Raw genomic sequence first — 16,883 nt, forward strand, 5'->3', positions numbered from 1 at the left:
CGTGGTCGCTCCCGCGGGGGAATAATTTAAATCTAGCCAATAGCGGGGAACGAATTTGCATACCAGTGGCGGGAACTCTTTTGCACCGTGCATTCCTCTTGCAACATGAGCAATGCACCCTGCAAAAGAAGCTGCAAAAAAGGCGGGAAACTCGTCCCTGCACCGGGGTTTTCCTCTGCAACAGGAAACTCTCCCATGCAATGAAGCTGCAACTTGGCGGGGATAATTCTGGTGCCAAAGCGCACACAAAATCATGCCTTTGGGTCATGACACGTATAAGCAGCAAAATGTGTGTCAGTGTGCAGAAAATGGGAGCGGTGCGCTTTTGAACTAAAACACCTATGTGTTTTAGTTCAGCAGTGCGCTGCCACCATTGTTTCAGCACTGATGCACATTTTGCCGCTTAAACAACTGTAAGTGTTGCAGTACCAGGCACTTTTCAAAGTGCCCAGCGCTTGCTTGTATAAAAATGCCTATGAGAAGCAAAGGTAACAAACAGTTGGCATGATCTGGATGTGGAGGAAGGCTGTCTGAATATGAGGATTTCCATAGGTGTATGGCATGGCTGAATAAGAAGGCTGTCCACCCTGCGCGCTACTTGGTTTAATCTCAGTAAATCATGTTATGAAGGAAAAGAACCAGTATCAGGCACTGGTTCCCATGTGCAACTTTTTTTGCATGGTTGAGAACAAGGCAGTTCTTAAATGTCCATCTCATGTAGTAGATTAATTGAGTAGTTCTGCAAAATTGAGTTTTTTAACATGACATTGTTTGTAAAATTCTTCCAGAGTCTTTCATGCCTGTTGATGAGCCTGGGTACTGTTTCTGTATATGAGCCCATTATAAGCAAACTGCTTTTGTTGGTCTCTCAAATACCTCCCATGCTGCCTTCTTATCTCCCCTTGAACTTGGAACTTACTTCTAAAATCATGTAGTCAAATGTCAGCCTTGGCTCTTTCAAATACTTCCTACAAACTTGCTTCTGCAGTGGTGTCTATCCGAAAAAAAAAAAAAAGTACTTTTTTTAAAACCAGTTCAAATCCCAAACTCTCATCTTGCACAACATGTATCTTAATGAATAACTTGGTCATTGTATTTGTTAGCCATGTCCTTCCCATCCTTTCTGTTGAAGTAGGTCTCTATTATCACTTTGTTTTTCACGTCCAGTGTTTAAAATATAAGCTCCTTAGCAGATCTGTTTCCTTCATAAGGTGATGGGATGTTGGATTCAATGATTTCCCAAGCCCAAGTAGAACTGTTGAGGGACAGGCCAGATGTGCCAGTGTCTTGGACCCTGATCCTACATAGATCCAAGGATTTGAGTTAAACATGTGAATAAGTCTCTCTTTAGGGTTGGTGCCTGTTCTCATAGCACCCCCCCCCCCTTTGCCTGCCCCGCTCTCCCAAGCATGTGCACATTTTCTGTTATGCTGAAATGTCTGGCAAGGCCAGGTGATTTAAAGTTTTAAGTTGTCCTTCTCATAGCTTCTGTTGGCCTATACTTTACATCCTAGGTGAAGTGCCTGGGAGTAATTGTTTGCTCCATTGAGGCCAGGATTTAACACTTTATTAAGGAAAGAGCTAACTTCCACATGTTCTCAAGTTCACATTTAAAAGCTATTTGTACAGAAAGCAAATTCCTGTTTTTATGTTCTAGTGGTCAGTATTATGGCAGTACTTTTTTGTAGCGCTAGACTGTCAAGATTTCAAAGAAATATAGTATGATGTTTAAAAAATTAAATTGTGCTGTTTGGCTAATAGGCAGTGATGGAAGCAGGGGCATTGGGTCATTTGCAAATGACTTGCTGTAACATCAGATGTTTGGTCTTTACTAATTCCACCCAGCTTTCCATTCTAGTGATGCCACTGCTGAGCAGACATGGCTAGTGCAGTTATCCTTTAAACTTGTTGATAGCTCTGTTCATTATGTATATGAAAAGTAATGATATCTTACGTGATTGCGAACAGATTTTTTTAAGGGTTACTACTGTATATGAGCAGAGTTCCTACCATTTAACAACAGGTTAAGATGGATCTTTTTGTTTACTTGCTTATAAACTACACTAAAACTAAAAAATAGCCATTTCAACACGTTTTAGATTAAAGCTATACTTATAGCACTTTAGGAACCTGAAAAGGCACATGAAACTGCCTGTGGTGCTTGGGTAACTGATCTCCGAGTTGACCTTTTTGAGGTCAAGTTTTTAGCGACGAGGTTGGTAGGATGACTTAATGGATAAGTCAGGTATCCAGGTTGTAGTCATATTGGTCTAGAGGCAAAGGCCATCAGGACTCGTTGGTCTAATGAAAAATATAATCTCTACTACAAGATTTTTGCAAAAAAAATGTCTTTAATGGTAAAGTTTTCGGGCACAAACATGGTATCTTAGATGGAAACCAGTTTGATCAAGGCTTGCAAAGGGTATTATTATCTTTTCTAAACACATGTTCAGAACAGGAAAGCTCTGCTCTTGTCTGGGGGCTAGCAACCTATGCCCTGTGGGCCAAATTCAGCCCCCAGGGCTGTTTGATTCACCCCACGGATGTGGGGCTTTGGCAGCAGGGGGCTTCAGCAGCAGTCATTTTTCCTGTGCCACTGAGGCTAAAGTGGCAGCTGGGTCCTACTGCCTGCCGCTGACCTGTACTGAGTCAGATGGGCCTGCAGCCTAAGAAGGCTGATGATCATTGTTCTTGTTGGTCATTCCACTTCCCTACATAATGGCCTCTTATGCTGCATCAGTTATTTATGCCTTTCTGACAAATCCATACTTGTAACCTGCAGTGTTTTCTACCTTCTGTAGTTTATTCAGACATATCCTGCACACACTGAAGTGCCATATCCTGTGTCCTGCCTCTTCCATTTATTCTTTGTGCTTCCTTTTGAAAATAAAGCATAGTCAGTGGACTGTGGATAGAATAAACTTGCTGTGAGCAGATGGTATTCCTGAATAGATATGCTTTTAAATAGTACAGAGGGACTGCCATCAGGTATCAGATTTTCATCCTGTCTGGTGTGGCACATTAACGTTCTGAAAATCTGCTTGTAACAAAGATCATTGCAATGATCTTATGCTGCCTACTTGACTGAAATCTGAATATATCTATGTAGCTTTGTCAGCCTTGGTCCTTTCCTTTGGCAATTCCCTGCTCAGTTTGAGAGAATTTCCTAATACCATACAAAGATAACCTCCTGTGGCTCCCTCCATTCTGGGCCCTCTTCTGGATTTTGATAAGTGGAATGAACCATCCTTTCTGTAGAAGTGACTGAAACATCTGGCAGTTTTAAACCACAGTTCTCATGTAATCCTCCTCCTCAGGATGGCAGAGAATGGGAAGCCCTGTCTCACATAGGTGTAGTAATATAAACATCTCTTGGCAGGAGAAAGAAAGGAGCCTTCTTATGTCACTTGCAAGCAAACGCAAGGGTATTTGTGCAGGAGCGGAACTGACTGGGTTACTCCCCAGATCTGAATATCATCCTGTTTTGAGCTCCTTAAATCTTTAAGAATCATGTCTTTTTATCCTCCTTTATGCACTCTGTTTTCTTCCACTTACTCTCTGAAGACCTTTTGTAGGAGTGTATTTTCTTCTGCCTAATGAACTGGGGCCTATTATTGTAATTGACTTCGCTTTCAATCTTTTGAGAATCACTGGAGTACCTCCTCCTTTGTGACCTAATCGTATTGTTGAATGTTGAGATTCATCATAATTCCTGGCTTTTACAGCTGTCTTATTTTTTTCTCTCGGATGATCTTAACAGACACGTTTCCGCTCCATATGATGCTATTGTTATCTTAATTGAATTGAACACTTGTCTGTCTGTCTGTCTGTCTGTCTTATGCTGACATCCCACCTCTGCCTAAAGCAAGGCATTTGAAGATAGTCCAACATGTGACTTTGGTTTGCTGACACTCAATTACCCAGTTAGATAAAACTGTTAATCCATGCAGTGTCACAGCTTTCCACATGGAGTATTGGCAGGTCACTTCCATTGTTTTACATGAGACATGCATAATTTTGTTTTTAAAATATCACAGTTGATTTGATATTGCATTCCATTGGTTCTACATTTTCTTTGCATCAACTGTAAGTAGTTGGCAGTCTGTGTAAGCAGTGTAACATAATCCATATACTCAAACTTCTTTAAAATTAGCATTTTTTAAATTAAACTTTGGACTTATTTAAAAACTCTGCATGTCTCTTCCCAGAAGAAATTGGATTTTTTTGTATAGGCTTTAAATAAAGCAACATTTCAGACTTGAAGGCTTGTTCTGTCTTAGCTTTAGTTGAATGAAGTAAGGGTTGCCAGTTATGCCTCTGGTGATGAAGGACTGCACTGTTAACTGTAGAACATAAACTACTTATACAGGCAGTTTGAAATGGTCTTTTATTTTTAATGTTCTTGGATCTAGGTATTCAAAGAAATTTGACTCAGAATTTTACACTTAGCTGCTGAGTTTTAGTAACCTTTTCCTTGCTTTGGTTGTCTTGGTGTCAGTGTATGTAGCTGAGCAGTATTGGAACCCAGGATAAATTCTGGTGACAATCAGTTGCAAATTGAATTGTAAATTCTGGTGACTGTAAAGAGAAAGTCCAGGAAGCCAGTTTGAGCAAGCCCACATTATTTGGTTATGGCATGTATAAGTTCCCAATCTTATGGACTATGCAATGACAGTGTTTCGGTAGAGCAAATCCAGAACATCTATACAAAGCCCCAGTATTTATAACAGACTTGTTTATTGCATGTTCATCAGTAAAGTTGCATGTATTCATCCATATCTTGTAAACCAGTTTCTCATCTTGTTTTGAACAATGCATTCCAGAGACTTGGCAAGCTGAAAGATGCACACATTTTGTACTAGGGAGGCCCTGGTACAGAGTACATGTTTGCTGGCACCAATTTAATTTTCATTAAGTCCTGCCTTTCTGGTATGCTTTTACTCTGAGCACTAAGGCGTGTTAAGAGTTTGGTGCTAGCTTAGTATGAGGAAAAATGCATGCAGAGAGATTGATTTACCATATAGCATAGTGTAAGTCCAACATATCCTTGTTTTTTTAATGGATATACGAAAGTTGAATGCCAATACACGAGTTCCTCTTGTTGATTAGGATACAGACAAATAAGCATAAATGTTAGAAATAATACTTCCTACAATTAGATTGACAATCCATACTTCTGGCATATGACTCCCCCCTGTAAACTAGATCATAGGATGCTGGTGTAGGATTATAGTGCTCTCCATTTGTGGGAGGAGAGCTTAAATTCAAGACCTCTAATTTCTTGTGAAGTTCTCCACAAGTCTCGCTGAGTGGGAAGGCATGCACCCTGCCAACTACTGTTCATGGAAAAGGCCTGAATGGTAAGAGTTGTGGGATGAAGGGAGCCAAGCTGTTCATAGATGAATGTCAGTCTGTATCTTGCTATCCTTCCTTGGCTATTTCTAAAGAGGGAAAAGCTTGGTTAGAAGAACTCGTGCTGCTTTGAGCCTGCTTTCTACATCTTCACATTTAAGGAGAGGGCAGCATTAGAGCCTTTTACTGGCTTTTATTTGGTGCTGTAGAAACAATTTTGGATAACAAAGTCTTTATTAAAATCCAATTTGGTATGGCATTGCATATGTATGTTGGGAAAACTTAGCCATTGCTCTTTCTCTGAAAGTTCACTGCCTTTTTCTTTAGCTACTATTACTGGCATGATGTAGGTGGTGATGTCGCTGTCTAATAGCCAGTAACATATATTGATTTGAATGATCTAATTGCATACAAAATACTTTGTTTGCTTTGTAGGTTTAATGCATTTGTGTCTGCCTTTTGATACATTTTGGGGGCTTTTATAATCTTAAATATTTAACTTTGGCACAAAGACACTGATGGCAATAGATTTCTATATTAAACCTGCTGTTGGATCAAAATAGTACAAAGGTGGGTTTATTTCTCTGGCTTAATATAGTCTTACAATTTCTGTACAGTTTAGAGTATGTTATTTATTATAGTGGTATATAATAAATCCTAGTTTATAGTAGAATAAATCAGGATGCTGCAACTAGGTTGAAAAGCTGCCCTGGTATAGTTGTAAAGTCTGTTTTTGGTTTTGTTATTTTTATTACTATTTTATTTTTAAATTGACTGGTTTGAGTGTTCAGCTTTATAACGTTCTTGCTGGGAAGACTAAATCAATTTGTTGGTTTGTTTAAAGTGTATATGTAAAATCTGTGTGTAAGTAGTTCACAACTTGCTATAAGATCCTGGGATATTAATATTTTAAATCTCTACTGAAACAGAATCATGGAGCAGAGCTCCTGAAATACTGATATTAAATTTAGAATCTAGAGGAATCTTGTTGAAGATTCATTTGTCGTTATATTAGTAGTATCAGAGGTAAAAGTTACATTTGTGGGGTGATGACAGCAGGTCTACATGTGTATGCTGCGGGTTACTCCCATGCTGTTTTCTCTAGCTTGCACTTTGATAGGCAAGACTCAGGAAAAACTTGCCCAATCATGTTTTTTAAAAATAGGTTCTATGTGGGCTGGCTTATTTTTTCAGTAGGGTACCACTGAGTCCTGATTTTTTTTTTTTTTTTTTTTTTTTTTTCCTCCCTTTTCCTGCATAGAAGAGTGTGGTTCATGGGGCAGATGCCTTTCACAGTGTTTCTTCTCCAGCAGTTTATGGAAAAAACCCACATGCAGGGCCTATAGCAAGTTGGGGGTTTGTTTGTTTGTTTTTGCAAAAGTCCCACTAGTGGCAGAATAAAGCTTTTTCCAAGAGGTAATAGGTAGCCTCACAATTTATTTGTGCTTAACCTTTTAATTCAGTTTTATATCAGAGCTATGTTTCAAAACATACCCATTAAGTAGATAACACTCTTCTGTTTCCTGTTGCTGTTATATGGCACTTAGTCTTGGGCTGTACACTGTATCTTCCAGCTTTGGTAACATAATTCTAAAATGTCCCTTGTTTAAGGGGAAAATTGATCAGAAATGCCAGATTCCTCCACTGAAGTGCTATGGATATTAAACACAAATATCCAGCCTTCACACTGAAACATTTTGGGAGCAGAGATTTGTCCTCAAAAGAATGTTAAATCAGACTTGGTTACCTGAATCTGAGCAAACATTTTGCTTGTAGGGGAGATATTAAAATAGTGGAGTTACTTCAGTTTATTGCGTCATGGCCCTCAAACTGTGTTGCACAATAACTAACTAAGAAAAAGATAATATCATTGTTATAGAAAGTTTACCATATGTCGTTCCTGATTTACTCAGGAGGTGTAATTCCAGTAATGTAAGGGAGTCCTCCTAATCTGCCACCTGTGGCATTCATTGTTGGGCAATACAGTGGAGGTTTTTTTCCATATCCAGCTGGGAGTAGGACTTCTTTGTTCCCCTGTAGCATAGGCTTCTTTTTCCTTCTTATCTCTGGGTCAGCCAAAGCAAGCATGAAGTTCTAAACTTTTTCAGACCATACTGGTTGTAACTTTGCTGCAGACCAAGCACGTTCTTTTGACCAAAACTGACATAAATTCAGTACTGTTGTACTAAAAGCATGCTACACGTTTTGCATTTTTTTTCAAACATCAGAAATTTGGTTATAGTGTGTTAAACTTCTAAAAGACATTTTGAAGAAAGAGTAAAAAAGACATTATGCAGCCCTATTTGGTTTGGTCTAGTAGTTCTTGATTGATCGTTATTACTTTAACATTACCTTGATTTTGGTATTATGGGTTTGAGAGGAGGCTCTTGCTAATCAAAGTAGCAGCAGTTTCCATTATAAAACCTGTTTTGTATTCCACTCTGAAGTCCAGAAAAAGTTTTGTTGACTTTAAAATATATAGGTTATATCTACTATCAAGGTAGACCTTCTCTGTAAAGTTTGATGCCAATTGGATGGGGCACCCTGAAAATAGAGGGGTTGAGATTGAACTTCATTATTTCCACTTTGCTATTTACCAGTGAGGAGGAGGATTACTTTAATTAGCTTGTTTAAAGACCGACTCAGAATTTATTGAAATTTTGCCAGAGGTGTTAGCTCTCATGACTGAAGTGCAAAAAGGTCAGAGGACTTCTACAAAAGGAAAGCCAATCTGCTTTCTTGTAGAGAGACACTTCAAGTGGGAGACTTGTCAGTGGGCGGGTGGCTTGGATTTGTTTAAAAGGCTTGCAAGAAGGGTCTTGCCTCCTGCAGACCTGAGGAAGGATCATGGTGAGTAGGGAATGTTTGCTTGGTCTGTTCCCTACATCTGTTCACACCTATTCCATACCCTCTGTGGTCTAGGATTGGGAAGTGAAGGAGTAGCATCATTTAAATAAAATTGATAGTGCTGTAGGCAGAAAGGTCAATTAAAAATACATTTTTCCAAGAAGAGAGCTGGTTTATCACAAGCTGTACACTATAAGCTTTTCAGGCAAGGACTTTTTCTTTTTTCTTTCTAATTTTTTTAACATGCTTATGATATACTAAGCACTTCAGAGTCATACTTTGCAAATAAATGAGTGTGGGTATTTGTTGCCAACAAAGCTCATTAGCAGTTTTGAGTGGATATGGCTTATGGGTGAAGGCCACTTCCTTTCAACTAAAAGCTTGAGAGTCTCAGCAAAGAGCAGTTCGGAACTCAACTGTTGACCTTTTGAGTCGCAGGAATTTATAGTGACATCTCTTTGGCAGGGCAGGGTCACTGAGAGCAGCCTAAAGATACTAGTTGGGGGCAGGCTTAAGCCATTTCAGCCACTTCTGACAATGTTTTATTTGCTTTTTCTGTAATTGCTACTCTCTTATAGATTCAGCCCTATGAGAAGATAAAGGCCCGAGGGCTGCCTGACAGCGTTGCATCTGTCTTGAACAAACTGGTTGTTGTGAAACTCAATGGAGGCTTGGGCACCAGCATGGGCTGTAAAGGCCCCAAGAGTCTTATTGGGGTGCGGAATGAGAACACCTTCTTGGACCTGACAGTTCAGCAGATTGAGGTATGTAACACTCTTGTGCTCTTCTAACAAAGGCTACAATGTGAGACTAATGAGTTAGAGATTACTGTACCATTTATATAAATCTGAGATTCTTGCTAGTATCAGAACATGTCTTCTGACAAATCTGGGACTCCTTTAAAAGAAAAAAACTGGCCAGCTATGTGGGATTGTTCTGTCTGCCTAAGCGGGGAACTAGAACTGGATCACTGATCTGCTCTTGGTGTCAGTGGAGCCTGGGGATGCTGGGTCCAAACGGACTGCCACCTTCATTAACAGATGGAAGGGAATCCTGTGACCTCCTAGAGTAGAGGTGCTAGTGGAGGAGAGAAAGGGAGATGGGTTTTCTCTAGCTGTACTGGGTATGTGGAGAACTGCACCAAAAAGAGAGGGTAACAGTTAAAATGTGGCTCATTTTAGGTGGATGAAATAGTTCAAGTACTTCCTGTTCAAGCACAGGAAATACTTGAACACCTCTGTCAATATCTCTGTTAGCTTTTTCCACAGTAGCAAGTGGGCGTGTAAACTACACTGTTCGGCTGGCACTTCCAAAACACCATTGTTGTGGGTCCTCCCATAGGCAGGTCATTCCAGTAGTCTTGTGTGAAAGTAAATGCTTTAATTTCTTCACTAAAACTTAGGGCATGCAACAACTAAGATCCTGTCTGGTGTTCCCTATTTGTTTCTTAGATACACACAGGTCTTGAAAGTTGACTTCCTAATAGCTGCTGTCTGTAAATAGAGAGCCTGCACTTAATATAAGCTGTTATAATATCTGTAGCAAGAGGCAGATATTACAAAACAAGGCTTGTTATTTTTAATTGCTTGTTTCACTAAAAGTTATTTTAACAGAGCCTAGCTCTAAAGAAAGTGATCATGTGCCCATACTTTTTTCAATGCAATGCTAATAGGAAATTGAGCGAGTGAACAGTATTTGGAGTGAAAGTCTTTTTCCAGAACTCTTTCGATGGGTTTCTAGTTCTTTCTACATGAGAAAACATCCCTCGTATTTTAGCTGTTGGTAGATGCTTTTATAATAGCAAATACTGTAACATTGTAACTGCTCCATACTCTTGATGTTGTTCATGCCATCGATCTGCAGAGAAGCTTGAAAGCAATATTTGTGGGTGGAAGATTATAATATATTTTTAAAGGACCTACTTAGAGGTCCAATTGTGAAAGCTCTAAATTGCTGATCAAGATAGAGATGAGGGCATGAGGACTTCGGAAAATAACTTTTTAGAGAGAGGGGAGCACAATATTCTGGATATGGTTATCTAAGATAAAGCAGGGCGCACTTCTATGCCTTGTGTGTAATATCTACTAAAAATTGGGTAATTAACAGAATTGTAATCTTGACCCCCCCCCCACAAGTTTTAGACCTCCAATAATTGTGTTGATCATAACTTTTTTTTGTAGTTACATAGAGAGCTTTCCAGTTAAAAATGATATTGATCCAGAAATCATAACAATTGGCAATAAATAAACAAAAGCGATCTTTCCCTCCAACTTTTAAAAACAGATTGGAAATAACGAATGAAAAAAATGAAAACTTGAGATTCTAGATTGCAAAAATAAAAGCCAGTAATTCTTGCTGAATGTCCTTTTTTTTCCCTCCCCCAGCATCTAAACAAAACCTACAACACAGATGTTCCTCTTGTTCTAATGAACTCCTTCAACACTGATGAAGACACAAAGAAAATCTTGCAGAAATACAGCCATAGCCGGGTGAAAATCTATACTTTCAATCAAAGCAGGTATTGGAGAATCTTTCTCCTGTCTTGGAGTCAAAAAAAAAAAAAAAAAAAAAAAAAAAAAGCAAGAGTTCTAGGAAACAATATCTTTATTTATTATTTGGTATTCATTGTAATAGCTTACTTTCATGCTCAACCTTTTTGGAGCTTTAACAACTGAGGAGGCCTAAGAACAGTCAGAATATTTCATAAAAGCAAAATGTGAAAAATCTGACTTTGGTGAAGAAATTTTCAGTGGAATACAAACATTTTGGGGCTTGTTCTCACAACTTGTCCTTAGGGTCAAAGGGTTGAGGTTGGTTGTAATAGGGTGGAACAGTCATGGAGTGACTTGTAACCTGACCTTCTTGACAAGAATAAAGTTTGTCCTAAGGGGGTTGTGGGATTTTAGAGTTTGTTCTGAAGTTGATTACCAGTTTCCTGCAATGGCACAGTGTATGTTCTGAACCTGTGTGGAAGAGGAAGGCTGTGTTGCTCCAGACTCGGTAGAGTGTGGCTTTCTAAAGTTCCTACTGAATTAAATATGAATGCCAAAGTAGACAGCATCTTCATTTCTTGTCCAGGTACCAACTGGAAGCACAGACTCTTCCAGGTTTTGAGCATCTAATTAACTAGCCTTGGAAGTCTTATAACTTTAAAGCATACCAAATCTGGAGTATCCCAGGTGGCTATGTTATCATTACACTGTGTCTTGTACTTTATGCTCTGTACCAGCCTGACCTTGGATAAGATCTAATGAAATGTGTTGTTTTGTAGGTATCCAAGAATTAATAAGGAGACTCTGCTGCCAATAGCCAAGGATGTATCTTATTCAGGAGAGAGTACAGAGGCATGGTATCCCCCAGGGCATGGTGACATCTATGCCAGTTTCTATAATTCTGGCCTGCTGGATACTCTGATTGGAGAGGGGAAGGAGTACATATTTGTGTCTAATATCGATAACTTGGGTGCAACTGTGGATCTTTATATTCTTAACCATCTGATGAACCCCCCCAATGGAAAACAGTGTGAATTTGTCATGGAGGTCACCAATAAAACAAGAGCAGATGTAAAGGTAAGTAGAAATTTGTCCAACTTGGATCATCCATTTTAAATTGTTTCATTTTTCTCCTACATTAATAAATTAAGCCAGGGATGTCAAAGGTCTGGCCCATGGAGTCCTATTATTTGGCCTGTGTGTTACCTGTGGATCTTGAACTAGACCTGCACACCACATGTGGCATGCCCTGGATGGCTTGTGTGCTGCATGCAGTGTACACTGGCCCCAGCCCCATGTACTGCAGATGGTGCCTGGGCTTGGGTTTTAGGTCTGATCCAGTCTGCAGACTTGCCCTATGCTGCTCATTCAGCCCATGGATTCTAGTGAATTTGACACCCCTGAATCAGCTATAATTTGCATACTACCGGAAACAGCTTTTAAGAGTTGCAAGCTTTGCAGTCAGTTGCAAATCAGTCGGCAGTTCTGTGGCTAACTTTAAAAGTGATACAGCAGAAAGTGGTTCAGTCCAAGGTCTGATGACCTCTGTGCACATATCCCATACAACCCCTGCCCGTGTGTGTCCTACTGTATGGGCCCCACAAGTTTTCAGTCTTAGGGGCACAACTACCCTGCCTTTCCTATGTTAGATGGGAGCCTTGGTTTGGTAAAAGTGGAGAACCACACAGTTAGAACAACGTTTTCATTGCTGTTTTAGATCTGCCTGAATGACTTGCATAGTCTTATTTAAAAATACAGCATATGTTAAAATTCTAACCTTGAAGGCTCCTGCCCTAACCAGTAGCTTGTGGAGTATGGGTCAAGCCTGGGTCTTTGCATTGTCAGGGGTCAATTGTGAAACAATTTGAGATATCTTTGTGCTAGGAATGTTTACTACATGTCCCAAACTGGTTCTGCACCAACACACCTGGTCATGCAATAACCTTGTCCCGTGTTCTTTAACCATGGGGGAAGAACACTGCTTGTACCATATTTATTTAACACTATTATCAAAGATCTGCCTTGCACTGCATTTCTTTGTGTTTGAGGGTTTAAGGATAGGACTTTCTGATACCCATGGCTCTATAAGGCAAGAGGTTGATATTGCTATTGTAGCAATTGCTAGGTTGCTAGAAATACCCAGTTGACTGGAATAGCTTTGTTTCAACCATTAGTTCCTTCTGTGGGGAGTGTTTAAACTAGATCCTACAATGTAACCTAGCAGAGTTGTCCATTGTTTCATTATGCATCTCATGCTGAGGGTGATTGCTTAAAAAAAAAAAAAAAAAAAAAAGAGTAAAACTTCCAAAGACTCCTAAGAGATCTAGCGCAGACAGATTAAATGTTTATAGAGCTTTAAGCACTATAAATTGAGTGGACAGATGATGCACAAAGTTGATATACTTCAGGCTAGCTTGTAGCACTGTAGAAATGACCCTACATGAATTGGGGATAACTGAAGCACATCACTGTGATGCTTTTGGCTGTGAAGCAGTTGTGTGTCTATATGTTACTGAGGTGTTACAAACTAAAAGCACTTTGTAAGAGTTAGAAGCTGTCCATACCCCTAAACGCACCTGAAAATTACTACCATGTAGAAGCCGCCTATCAACTATTAGCAGAATAAGCAGTGGATACATGCTATTAGAAAGTTCTTCCTCTATGCCAGTATCATGGGCAGTGTGAGTGTTTAAACACATGTGAGTGTTCTGGCCAGTTTGTACTATAAGTTTGTATACAAGATTTAGTTACTTTGATATTACAGTGCTGGGGCAAACATGGGTCAGAGTTCAAATTGTGTCTGAGCAGTAGGTTTATAGACAAAAACTCCTTGCAGTTGTATGTACTTAAACTTGTTTTGCCTCTTGCAGGGTGGCACGCTCACACAGTATGAAAATAAACTGAGACTGGTAGAAATAGCTCAGGTCCCAAAACCACACGTTGATGAATTCAAATCTGTGTCAAAATTCAAAATATTCAATACAAACAACTTGTGGATTTCTCTGTCTGCAGTTAAACGATTGCAAGAGCAGAATGCTATTGATATGGAGATCATTGTGAACCCAAAGGTAAGCAGGTTGGAAGAATTTTTCAGAGAGTATCTGAGATTTGTACAGAACTGTTCATGTGCATCTAACTGTCTTGAACTTCTACTGTTTCCTGAATGTCGTATTCTACAGAGCTGCCTCCTTTTAAAATGGAGCATCAGTTTTTGGACTATGCAAATCTGATCATGATCACCTCTAGTCTCCTGGCCATGTTCATGGTACAACTTTCTCTTTCAGACTTTGGATGGAGGCTTAAATATTATTCAATTGGAAACTGCAGTTGGTGCTGCTGTTAAAAGTTTTGAAAATTCTCTGGGCATAAATGTACCTCGCAGCCGTTTTCTGCCAGTCAAGACAACATCAGATCTCTTGCTTGTGATGTCCAACCTGTATAGTCTTAATGCTGGATCCCTAACAATGAGTGAGAAACGTGAATTTCCAACTGTGCCTCTGGTCAAACTGGGAAGCTCTTTCACCAAGGTAAACTCCTAAAGTTACACCGTTTATTTATGAGATGTAGAAAATGAAATGCTGTGCACATTTATTTGATTGATTTTGATTTCATCTGTATGCCACCATCACTAAAAAAAAAGCAAACAAAAAACAGCTCAGGGTGACTTACAGTTAATGCAAATGAATTATAAAAACCAGATGAAATTAAAATATTTAGCAATAAAAGTCTCAGACAGTGCCCCAAATAGCGATCTATCAGTAGTTAAATGGGTTGAGTTACTTTGAGTGGTTCTCAACCTTTTTGAACTCAAAGAATCCTTTGCTAGACTCAATTCACAAAAGGTATGGAGGGGTACCTTAAGCTGAGTGGCAGCTGCATGAGGCGCAAGGGTTTTTAGTGGTATCTTTTGTCTATATAGTTGGGAGAGATGCTGGCCAGGCAGTTGGGCATGAAGTGGTTCTTGTCAGGTCTCACTCTTAAGTATGTGGAGTAAGCATGTTTTAAGTTGATCTCTTTTGGAACAGGTTAAGTGAAGCATGGTTCTCAGTTTGTCTCAAGGTCTCTGGTGTAGTTGTCACACATTTGAAGTTGAGTGTATTAAGCCAGGGGCTGTAGGTGGGAGTCCCCTGTGGATATGTTTTTTGCACAAGCTGAGGAAGTAGGGGTTGAACTGCAGTCTGGCTGTTACGGATTTTCCACTGTAAATGGCAAATTTCAACGTCTTCTGTGTTGTGGTAGGGTTGTTGTAGCTGTATGGTTCCAGAAATATCTGAGGGGTGAGTTTTTCAGTGATATCTTTTATTGGATCAATTGTCTAGTTGGGTGAAATGTTGGACACACTTTTTAGGTGTAAAACACTCCTCTTCAGGTCACTGCATTTTTACAGGTAAGTAGCTTTAAACATTTGTATATTCCTATTTGCTAGTTATTTCATGCTACATCATCCTTTGCTTCACCTGAAGAAAGGCTAAATGGGATTTTGCTCATTCTAGAGTTCAGTTTAAAGCAGGGGTGGGCAAAATAAGGCCCTCCAAGCCATTCTGTCCAGCCCCCCGGGCCCCTAAAAATTTAGAAAATATTTTTCTGCTCCTGGCTGCCTGTCATGCGGCCCTTGGTGGCTTGCCAAAACTCAGTAAGCGGCCCTCCACCCAAAATAATTGCCTGCCCCTGGTTTAAAGTCTCCCCTACACAGCATTCACTGCTATTACTCTAATCTAAAAGCAGGTTGTAGCACAAGTCACACTGCTGTAAGCTGACTTTTGGATCTAGCCCTTCCAGACGTGGTCAGCCTGTAGCATAGGCAGTCTTTGTATGGTACATGGCAGATTGGTTTGGTAGGGAAAAGGGAAGGCAGCAGAAAACAGCAGATTAGGCAGAGGAAGGGATGCTAGTGGCATTTGGAGGCTAGGGACTGTGGGGCACACCTGCAAAAAAGTTTGCTCTACCTGATGTAGTTTACACCATGTTTTTTGGGATACATTCCTTATGACAGCAGGTAGCAATGCTTATTAAGGGCTTATTAAGCCTGACTGGTTTATATATTTACTCCCATCCTTCCTAAACATCTTGTTGCAGCATTTTCTCCTGATATTAAGCTTCTTTTTAAAAAAATGTATAGGATAACACACCCTCTAATTCTGCTTGGTTTTTGCTTTGAAAAGGTCCAAGATTACCTGAGGAGGTTTGAAAGTATACCAGACATGCTTGAACTGGATCATCTCACAGTTTCAGGGGATGTTACATTTGGGAAGAATGTTTCATTAAAGGTGTGTATGGTGAATGGGACCAACCTGTATACACGTGGAGATTTTTGTCTGTTGATCTGTGACACACCTATGATAATGCATAAAGAATTGTAACAGGGAAGCCTCTCGTCTGAGACCATAAACTAGGCATACTAATATGAATTGAAAACTTTTCAGTCCCTTGACCAAAATAATGTTGGAGTGACCATGTGTAAAGAGTATAGCAAATGTATGAACCCTTCGAAAGGTATGAGTTATCACAGATTAAACTACTGTTGGTAACTGTCCTTACAAGTCACACTGATGAGAAATAGCAGGTATAAGGTAGCTTTACTTGTACTTTGTAGGAAGAGCAGGCTATGCTCTTCAGTTTACCTTGAATAACTTACTTATGCACCCATGCTGTAAGGCAGAGAGCTGGTTAGCTGGGTTAATCTGAAGAATAGCAGGGTACCACCTTAGACTGTTTCAGAGACATGGACTTTTGTTTGCATCTGACAAAGCTGTCTATTGCGTGGACTCGCAGAAAGAAAAGAATACTGTGAGGTATTCACTTCTACTGTATGTAGCACTTACAAAATACTAGGCCAAACTACAGATAAAACCCAGAAAACTGCAACTGTGAAGTGTCTCAAAAACCAAAAATAATATGCTCCTTCTCACCCCATGGAGTAGAAGCACTTGCCTTATTTTACAGGTGAGAAGCTGAGGCATAAGTTTGCATTGGGAAGCTTGAGAGAAAGCGATTGAACCCAAGTCAGCACCTACACTGCTTGCCCTCTCCCCCTTGGTCATGTGTCTAGAATTGCCAGCCATTTCCACAACCAAGCAAATTCAGTGGTTGTCTCATTTTTATATTTAAAAACATAGAAGTTCACCAAGTTGCTTATGCCTCATTTACAAACAGTAAAAGGTTCTACAGAATAGAACCTGTATCTTCAGCAGG

The 16,883-nt window shown here is 39.8% G+C and overlaps 1 protein-coding gene across 2 annotated transcripts in view; it reads left to right on the forward strand.

Annotated features, from left to right (window-relative positions):
- UGP2 (UDP-glucose pyrophosphorylase 2) overlaps window positions 1–16,883 on the forward strand; it is a 36,627-nt gene that overhangs the window by 18,203 nt on the left and 1,541 nt on the right. For both annotated transcript variants that reach the window (XM_006016755.3, XM_025192345.1), the window contains exons 4-9: window positions 8,778–8,963; window positions 10,584–10,717; window positions 11,471–11,768; window positions 13,562–13,759; window positions 13,976–14,218; window positions 15,854–15,958. In XM_006016755.3, coding sequence (XP_006016817.1) covers window positions 8,778–8,963; window positions 10,584–10,717; window positions 11,471–11,768; window positions 13,562–13,759; window positions 13,976–14,218; window positions 15,854–15,958 — 1,164 coding nt within the window. The remainder of the gene's footprint in view (window positions 1–8,777; window positions 8,964–10,583; window positions 10,718–11,470; window positions 11,769–13,561; window positions 13,760–13,975; window positions 14,219–15,853; window positions 15,959–16,883) is intronic.

This window comes from Alligator sinensis, unplaced genomic scaffold, assembly GCF_000455745.1.
Source record: "Alligator sinensis unplaced genomic scaffold, ASM45574v1 scaffold219_1, whole genome shotgun sequence".
Lineage (NCBI taxonomy): Eukaryota > Metazoa > Chordata > Crocodylia > Alligatoridae > Alligator > Alligator sinensis.